At 40.4% G+C, this 9,358-nt stretch overlaps 2 protein-coding genes across 2 annotated transcripts in view; both read right to left on the bottom strand.

Annotated features, from left to right (window-relative positions):
• LOC107752456 (nuclear factor of activated T-cells, cytoplasmic 3-like) overlaps positions 1-1,763 on the bottom strand; it is a 16,723-nt gene extending 14,960 nt beyond the window's left edge. Inside the window, exon 1 of the mRNA XM_016568428.1 lies at positions 1,367-1,763. Within this exon, the coding sequence (XP_016423914.1) occupies positions 1,367-1,448 (82 nt within the window). The 5' untranslated portion in view covers positions 1,449-1,763. The remainder of the gene's footprint in view (positions 1-1,366) is intronic.
• Positions 1,764-5,487: 3,724 nt separating this feature from the next.
• On the bottom strand, positions 5,488-8,202 carry LOC107752485 (tRNA-dihydrouridine(20) synthase [NAD(P)+]-like). The gene is made up of 4 exons (XM_016568469.1): positions 7,903-8,202; positions 7,742-7,787; positions 7,026-7,114; positions 5,488-5,767 (listed from the first exon to the last, which is right to left on the bottom strand). The coding sequence occupies exons 1-4, from the start codon at positions 8,032-8,034 to the stop codon at positions 5,720-5,722; spliced, it is 315 nt and encodes a 104-aa protein (XP_016423955.1). The 5' UTR covers positions 8,035-8,202; the 3' UTR covers positions 5,488-5,719.
• Between the last annotated feature and the right edge of the window lie 1,156 nt (positions 8,203-9,358).

The raw sequence follows: 9,358 nt of genomic DNA, 5'->3' as shown, positions 1-9,358 counted from the left end.
ACAAGAAGTTAATATTAAGTGACTTACATTGTCTGACTATAATACTATTGTCTGATTTTGCTCTATTTCGTCGTCGAAAATAGTTTGAAACAAAGTCACAGCTCAGCAGCTGCGCGTCTCCATTCAAACACAGCGGTGTTTCGTTTATGAATGAACTGCGTTTTTGAAGGAATCTAGTGAGTCAGTGATTCATGATTACCCATTCATAAAGACAGTCCAATGCTTCAATCCTGAATGAATCAGCCATTTGAATGAATCAATTGAATGAATGATTCAGTGATCAAATCAGTGACTTGTCGCCACCTGCTGGCAGTTTGTTTAATTTTTAAAGTATCTTTTCAGTTCTTTAAATCATTTAATATTTCTATATTCAACATTTTTTAAAACATTAATCTTAACATGACTTTATGGATTTAATTGCACTCATGCCACCTCTGATCCTCATTAAATGTCTGAAAATACACCTACAAGCCACTTTTGTGTTCTTCTGTGCCACCTCTGTACAAATTAATTTTAATACTGATTTCATTTGATTAGTAACTTATTCTTCTTATTCTACTTGTTCTTATTCTGTGGTTTTAATAAGAATTTTTAAAAAGCTTATAAATTTTTTTTTTTTGACAAAAGATTACATTCTTTTAATAAAGTTAGAAAAATGCCATTACAAAGGTAAAAACAAACTTCCACTGTAAATCACAAGTGCTCCTAAAAAGAAAAATAAGCGTAGAGCCCTGATAGACACTCTTTGCACTCAAGCTTCAACAGTCCAGCAATAAAACAAAAACTCGAAAGGTGATTTACTGTGAGTTTAACCATATCTTTGAGTTTACCTACAGATAAAGATGGATTACAGTGGACAGAGTAACTTGCATTAATTATAACAGCAGCCTACAGTAGGGAAGTACAGTAACAAAGTTACAAAGTACAGTAAGTACAGCTTACAGTGCCAATAACAATAACAAATATAGGCCTATACAAAGTCAATCGTAGCAGTTTTAGTTCTACGTACTGTATACACGAAATTTGACACGAAAACAGCGAAATTATTCTCACACATACAGTAAATACACGCAGGCATGCGTGTTTGTGAAAGATGTTTCGCGTGATTAGTCTTTGACCTTCCTCTTTATGCGCGTCAACTACACGAACTTCTACATTTGATGCGGAAAGATAAGGAAGTGACTTTTCAGTATTTAGAAACACGCGGTTTCATGTATTCATAACAAACAGATCCAAACATGGCCACTTCTGTAACACATTCTTGACGCAAAGAGACACGCTCCCATGTTAACCGCGCACGCTTGCACGCGCTTCATTGATTATGACCGTCGCGTCGCGTCGCGTAAAGTGAAAGTATCGTACAAACCTGCGTGGCCCGGCGAAGACGGATAACTGCTCTCCCCAAACATCAGTCTGAAGTCCAGCTCCTCTCTGTAGTTAGTGGTCATTGCATTAGAGACCTGGAGCTCTACTTTCTTCTATTAAATGACAAAAACAAACAAGTCCATGCGTGCGCAAACGCAACTATAACACTACAACTTTCTGCGAGCGTCACTTTGGTTGACAAAACAGAGATGGTGTCAAAACCCGGAACACACGGTCCAAAATGTCTTTTTTTCCCCTCAGAAGTTGGTTAGATCGACTCTTTGATGGCGTTTCTTCTCGGACTTCGTTGACTTCCCGCCGTGTTTAATAACCCCATGCTGGTTTTGCTGCTGATCTGGAGTCTCGCGCACATGTAGACGGCTAATAGTAAAGTTACATGTTACACTGCGACTGCCGACGTGACGTCACGACATCTGACACACCGCAAACACTCGCAGAGCGCGCGCGCAAACACCAATGTGTGCGGGACGACGAGAGCAGGTTATAAACAATCCATATGAATGCGCGCAGATTATATCGGTTAATACACATTTATTAGTTTGCAAGGTCAGAATATGGTTGTGGCTCAAAACATATGAAGTGCCTTTACACACCCACACACACACACAAACCAAACCACAGTTTCCGCTTAAATAACTGCCATTACAGTTCATGTTAATACTGCAAAATAAACAGCTAATAATGGTATCTCATTCACGACGGTGTAAGTCTCATCAAAACAACAAAGCATACTTTGTTAGAGTAGACGACATTTTCTGTTTGTCCCGTTTTAGACTGGGGACTAACTAGACGGAAACGTCTAGAACGTATTCGGTAACACTTTATTTTAAGGTGTCCTTGTTACACGTTACATGTACTTACTATTGTAATAACAATAAATTATGCATAATTGCATGCAAGTAACCCAAAGCCAAACCCTGATCCTAACTCTAACCATATAGTAGGTAATTAATTATTATTACTCAGTACTTAAATGTATAATTACACTGTAACAAGGGCACCTTAAAATAAAGTGTAACCAATGTTATTATTATTATTATTATCATCACTGTAGTTACAATACAGTTACTATAGAACGCGGTTTTGGCTTAAACTTACCATTTGTTTTTTTTTAAACAAAGGGCTGCCTGCACAAACACACACACACACACACACATATATATATATATATTTATTTATTTTTTTTGACACATCATATGTGTATTATAATGCCCAAAATGCGGTCTAGTTATGCAGCTTACAAGGTTTCGACATTTGTGAGTCACTGTACAGTACATTGGGGGACAAAAAGAAATAAAATGCATAGTTAAATGGTTTATTTCACAATAATGCTGAAAACAAAACAAAAAAAAAATACTTCAAATAAATAAAGTTTTATGACATGTTATGGTACTTCCTTGTACTGTAAGTACTTGGAGATACACTGCATCCTTCTGGTGAAGGGTGGAAATCTGTCGAAATAACTTTAAAAGTGTGTTTAATAAAAATCTCATTATTCCTCCAGGCAAAAATTGTGGCAGAAAGCAAATAACAAACCAGCACTAGTGTGCAATAAGACAGAGATGGCACTTGGAAGACTGAATTTAACAAACTTAAAAGCAAATACAAAGTGCACCGTTATTTGTCAGATAAAACTGCACTCTGCACTTTAATGAAAGGGAATGAATGTGTTTAAGAGTGAGTTCAGATGGTGTCTGGCCAATGTTAACGTGTGGTCTGACCACAGACACCATTCACAACTTTCGTCCTGCATATCATTTCCTCTTCCTCTTCCTGTGGGACTTCACTTATATGTCTCTTTCGCGCTGCTGACTCATTGGCATCTAATGCTGCACACTTTCTGTCGTCCCTCTAGCGTTTACGCTGTGCTCCTCTCCGATTCGGCCCCCTGGAAGCCCGAGAGTGCGCAAACACACTGTAGCCGCGGCCTGCTCTGCCAACTTCTTTGGTTTCTCCCTGAGGAGAGCAAAGCAGAGACAGAAGAGTCGTGCAGTCGTCCCCTCTGCATTACTGCAGTGTGTAAGTGTATCACAAACCAAACTCACCACAGAGTAGAGCGGTACTTCTTATCGTCCACGATAACCGCAAACTGGAAAGCTCGATCTTGAGTTCGCTGTTCCTGAGAAGTGAACAAACTGCGTTTAAAGAACCGCAGAAATTGATTAACAGATTCGAAAAGGTTGCCGATTCAGTTTCTATTTCACAAATACGTAGAGGGACTGTGGCATGAATGTAATGAAGACTGACTTGGCGATGACAGGTATGGACACACTCGCCGCCACGGCCTGGATATAATCACAGTGGACTGGATGCCGCGGACGCTCTTCTTTCATCCTCACAACGAAAACAACACAATATAAAGATGTTCTAAAATAGCAAGTCATTGCATTCAAGTCTCCAGTCAAGACAAGTCGAGCTGCAAGCTTCAAATCCTAAACAAGTAATTAGTGCTGTCTGCCCAAATTATGGTCTCTGTATGAATTACTACAATACATTTAAAGTCATTAATTGTCTATAGTAAGTATAATTATAAAGATGTAATAATTAGTGGTGTTTCATTGAGGAATGGATCATTGTTTGTGAACAAATATAGGCCTTAGTGAATGAATGTTTCATTTGTGATTTTAATGAATCAAGTGAGTCAATATTTAATAACTTGAGGTGCTCATTTATCGCCACCTACTGACGCAGGTCTACAGAAATAAACATAGCTTTATTGGCATGATGGTTTTTTCCGAGTCACAGGCCTCACGTCCAAGTCAAGTCTCGAGTCATTGTTCTCAAAGTCTAAGTCTTCTTTGATTATGTCGAGTCGAGTCACAAGTCCTCAAATTTGGGACAAGTCCGAGTCTTGAGTCATGTGACTCGAGTCCACAACTCTATCTATAACCAGACTTTTGAAGAAAGCGTCTCACCTGCCGTGCACTGCTATGGCCGCCACTCCTGTTTTTTTAAATTCTCTTCACTAAATTCACTGTGTCCTCCAGCCGAGAGAGCACATTAGGTGAACTATACATTCATTACTAGGAACAGTAAAGAACGCGATTCATATCAGGATTTATTAACTCTTAATGTTTGAGTATGCTTTCCTCAAAAAAACAAACAAAAAAAAAAGCAATGAACTGCTTGGAAAAATACATACCAGGAAAAAATGTCACTTACTGTAGGAAGGATTCTGATTTTACATGTAACAGGTTTTGAAATGGCATTCACAAGAGTGCTTAGTATCTACAAAAGACAAATGGTTAAGAAATAGAAGTGAAAAATATTTTAAACTAATACAACTGATATGTTTAAAAAAAAAAAAACTAAGAAAACTTACAGCTTCAATTTTCTCGGGGTCAGAGAGAAGCGCCGAACCCATTCCTCCCTATGTGAAATGAATGGAAAATGTATAAATAACAGCAGCAGAAATATAATAATAATAATAATAATATGTACTTTATATTCCTACATTACTGCAACACTAACCGTCTCTGTCTTCTATTAAAGCTTTGCAAATGGATCCGCACGTCTCGCGTCTCGTCGGCTCCGTTACAAACGCAGATGTTTCTATATTTTTTCTTTCTAATTTTGTACTTTTTTTAAATTTATTTTTTATTACAAATTAATTGGAGTGAGAAGTGAAATGTAAAGCTTAAGGTGAATGCTGGAATGTCTTTGTAGTGCATCTCCACTGTGTTGATGGATGGTACCCAGCATCTTACTCTTTTTCAAACTCAAAAGCTTTTGTTTATTTCTAAAAAATATGATTATAAATGCCAGATTGTCCGCGTGGTCTCTTATGTATATGCTTGGCACAGACCCAAACCTGTACCTTTGTAGAGTATTCTTCGGGACAGCCCATATTCACATCCACAGCCGCCACATCATTTTCCCTGTTCAAGTTTCAATGTGCATTCATTTAGAGCTCATTTTTGATATCTAATATCTAATACTTGGTCTAATTTCAAGTCAAGTCACATAGCAATTTATGCCATACAAGTTGCTTCAATGCAGTATGACAGTAAAACAACAAAAAACGGAAAATTAACAGTATTACCAGTAATGTAGTAATGTCGTGAAATTAATCAATTATGAAACATTCGATTTAGTTGTAAAGCAGCTCTACAGAAGATAATAGTGCCATAATTCAGTTCACTAACAATGTCAATGCAGCTAATTTTGTGTCATTACTCAGCCCAATTTAGTTCAAATTTAGTTCTCTCTTTATAATGTCAGTGCAGTTAAATCCATACTATTACTGAATATTAATTGTCTTTTAAACCCCAACTAAAAGTAAGCCAGGTCACATGAATATATGATATTACTAACACAAATAAAAACATCCAACTCACACAAGTTTAGCCACAGCCAGCGCTCTCTCCAGATCGGCCGTTCCCTGAAACACAAGCACAAAATCAGATTGTATTTTAAAACTAGATATGTACATTTTCTGAAGAAAATGTGAGTGGTGCTTGCTGTGGCAAAACTCGGCACTCGGTTGCTAGGGTGTGTTCTAGGTGGCTGCTAAGGAGTTGCTAGGGTATTCTGTGTGGTTGCTTGGGCGTTGCTAGGCAGTTGCTGAGGTAATCTGAGTGGTTGCTAGGGCATTGCTAGGCGGTTGTTAGGGTATTCTGGGTGGTTGCTAAGGTGTTCCTTTATTTGACCCTCTAACTCTAGCACTTTCTATTCTATTTTAATTATACTTTATCTATATTTATCTTCTTTGTTTTAATTTTTTTTTTTAAAAACACTAGTTTTCTATTTTTTCTATTCTATCTACTGCACTTATATATATTGTTGCTCTTTTGTTAGTTTTGACTGCTTTTATTGTCCTCATTTGTAAGTCGCTTTGGATAAAAGCGTCTGCTAAATGACTAAATGTAAATGTGTTCTAAGTGGTTGCTATGCGGTTGCTATGGTAACATGGGTGGTTGCTAGGGTGTGGCTATGAGGTTGATAGGGTATTTATGGTGGTTGCTAGGGTACCTAGGATGGTTGCTAGGGCCGTTGCTAGGGTACCCAGGGTGTTTGCTAGGATAATCGGGGTGGTTGCTAGGGTGTTGCAATGTGGTTGCTAGGGTACTTGGGGTGGTTGCTAGGGTGTTGCTATGCGGTTGCTAGGGTACTTGGGGTGGTTGCTAGGGCATTGCTAGGGTACCCAGGGTGATTGCTAGGGTAATCGGGGTGGTTGCTAGGATGTTACTATGCGGTTGCTAGGGTACTTGGGTGGTTGCTAGGGTGTTGATATGCGGTTGCTAGGGTACTCGGGGTGGTTGCGAAGGTACTTTCGGTGGTTGCTAGGTTGTTCCTATGCAGTTGCTAGAGTACTAGGGGTGGTTGCTAGGGCGGTTGCTAAGGTACCTAGGATGGTTACTAGGGCTGTTGCTAGGGTACCCAGGGTGGTTGCTAGTGTAATTGGGGTGGTTGCTAGGGTGTTGCTATGTGGTTGCTAGGGTTAAAATTAATAACACAACTCAAACGATTATTTTTTTTTATATTATATAAATTCAGCTGATAACATAGTATACACTCAATCTGAAATGCTCAAATGCATTCAACTTTAGCACATAACTCATCACACAGATATAAACCATAACATGCCCAATCTGAGACATGCTTTGAATAAATAAAAGTGAAGAAGTTCACATACTGACCATCTGAAAGACCACACGGCCCTTCTCTTTACTGCATGTACGAAACATCACACACTCATCTGCAACAAAATCAACCGTCTCCAAAACATCTGAAGACACATAAGAAGGTTTAGTAACCTCGTAAAGCCTGCATCTTACCATCATATGGTAAGATGAACTTCTGGTGGCTTGTGATCAGTGAGAAATCAATGGGATCTTTATAACAGCACAGCAGATACTGTACAATGATGATTGAGAGATGAACAAATAAACACTGCTCAAAAGCCTGATGATCATATTTGATACTCATATTTGAACAGAAAAAAAAATAAAAGGATACTCAAGTAAAGCTGAGCTGCTTCAGTGCAATAATCATTTATTTTTGAGATATTATTAACAATTAAACATTTATTTGTGTTTACTTAAAAAAAAAAAACCCACAGCAAAAAGACATGTGAAGCACAAGCTGAAGGTGGACATTGGTACATTCACACTAAAAGAGTATAAACTATATCAACCAGATGACAGAAGGCATGTAGTAGATTGTGTACAAGAGGTTTTTCACCAATATTTCATCATGTTGATCATTTAGAGGCCTTAGAAATGCACCTATCAAAAATGATACAGTGAGCTTTATAGGGTTAATACATAAGTTGGTCTGATTTCTCATCACTTAGAGCAGCTAAAACATGTTAAATGTGCCTGAGTGACATACTGTATAATACAAAATAATGTACTGTTTACCACTCTCTCACACTGGGCCATTTTGATGTCAATCAGCTCCTGAAATACACAAGGGCCATGAGACCATGTGCACATTTAGCAGATTTCAAAGCAAGTGCATTAGCTTCAGATGGTGTGAAACGTGCCATGCACTGGTGTAAATGTTCATCCTCACCTCACAGTACACAATATCTGCTCCGTAGTCCAGAGCCAGCAGCCTCATGGGCAGAGAGCCCACCCACACCATAGGGGCCAGAACAGTCTTTTGAGCAAAACACAACCTGCCCACACCGCTCGCCATCATCATCTTCACCACCCATCCACCAACAGCTATTTATGAGGGCCAATGCAAATACTGAGATACGTCATGATCTTATAAAAATGGAAATTATCTGTGAAAGTTAAGTCTGTGAATCATTACTATCATACACAACAAGCAATTAAATGACACCGTCACATTTGTTACCCACTTATTTTCAGAAATATATTGCTAATATTACTACCCTTACGAAAATTTACTATGGTTGTACTACAAATAAAACCAAAAAAAAAAAAAACATTGGTTCGTGCAGTGTATTAAAAACGAACCAATGGCTCGGCACCAAAGCCTGCCAAAGCCCCCCAGAATGGGCGGGGCATCTGGCTTTATAAGCGGGCGCTCGCCACAGGATTCTCCGATTTTTTCTCTTTCAGCGACGACTCTACACTCATCGCTGATCCTGAAAGCCTGCTCGCCGTTGACACGCCTCACAGCTGGACTGAGACCTCCCTGCTCGGCTGACCGGCTCTCTTCGCACCTCAGCGTCGCAGCAGTTCCGGTCCTGTTCCCCTGCCGCCATCCGGCGATTCAAAAAGAGCTTATTTCTAGCAGGTAAGCCCTGTGCCGGCACTGTGCCTGCGTGCTCTCTCTCCCCGTTGCACTCGGATCCGCCGCAGAAGGGCAGTGAGCTTCGCGCTTACTGAAACAGAATGCTCACTCAGAGCATGAGTCTCACTCTTCTCCACTCGCGGACCGCCTTTCACTGAAGGCAGCCCCGCTCCCCCGTTTCTCCTCTCTCAGCAAGCCTCGGAGAGAGAAACTGCGAAGCCTGGGAGCTAAGCAACCGGGTCTGAGCGATCTCACGCCGACACAGAGCCTGTGTACTTTGATCCGTGTCTCACATGTAAGGATCAGCGTCCCTCTTTACATCGAGTGGCTCTATCCTCCTAAGTAGATCGGAGCAGATGCTGCCACTGGCAGCTTCGAATTGTGTGTGTGTCACTATGCTCGCGAGTATGAACGATCAGGCTTGAGTGATTTAATGCAATCAAAGCCCCTGCATGCATCACTCTCCACGCAGATCTTTGATCTGCCAGTTTGTTAACACGTCAGGATCGGCGCCCCTCATTGTCGAGCGGCTCAATCCTCCTGGGCGGTTTGGAGCAGAACGCTGTCACCAATGATTCAATATCGCTGACAGCTTTGTATTTGAATGCACCTCTCGCCTGGGCCATGCCCACGCTGAGGCTGCGCTGCTGAGACAAACCACTCTTACTACGAGAGTTCATGTCTCGCTCTGCTTTGCTCGTGGCTCGCCTTCTTCAATGAAGACGGCCCCGCCCCGCCCCGCCCCTCCCCTCCCCTCGTCCGC

This window comes from Sinocyclocheilus rhinocerous, unplaced genomic scaffold (genome assembly GCF_001515625.1).
Source record: "Sinocyclocheilus rhinocerous isolate Xijiao unplaced genomic scaffold, SAMN03320098_v1.1 scaffold921, whole genome shotgun sequence".
Lineage (NCBI taxonomy): Eukaryota > Metazoa > Chordata > Actinopteri > Cypriniformes > Cyprinidae > Sinocyclocheilus > Sinocyclocheilus rhinocerous.
Note: the sequence above shows the minus strand (reverse complement) of the source record. Positions and strands in the feature narration are given on the sequence as shown.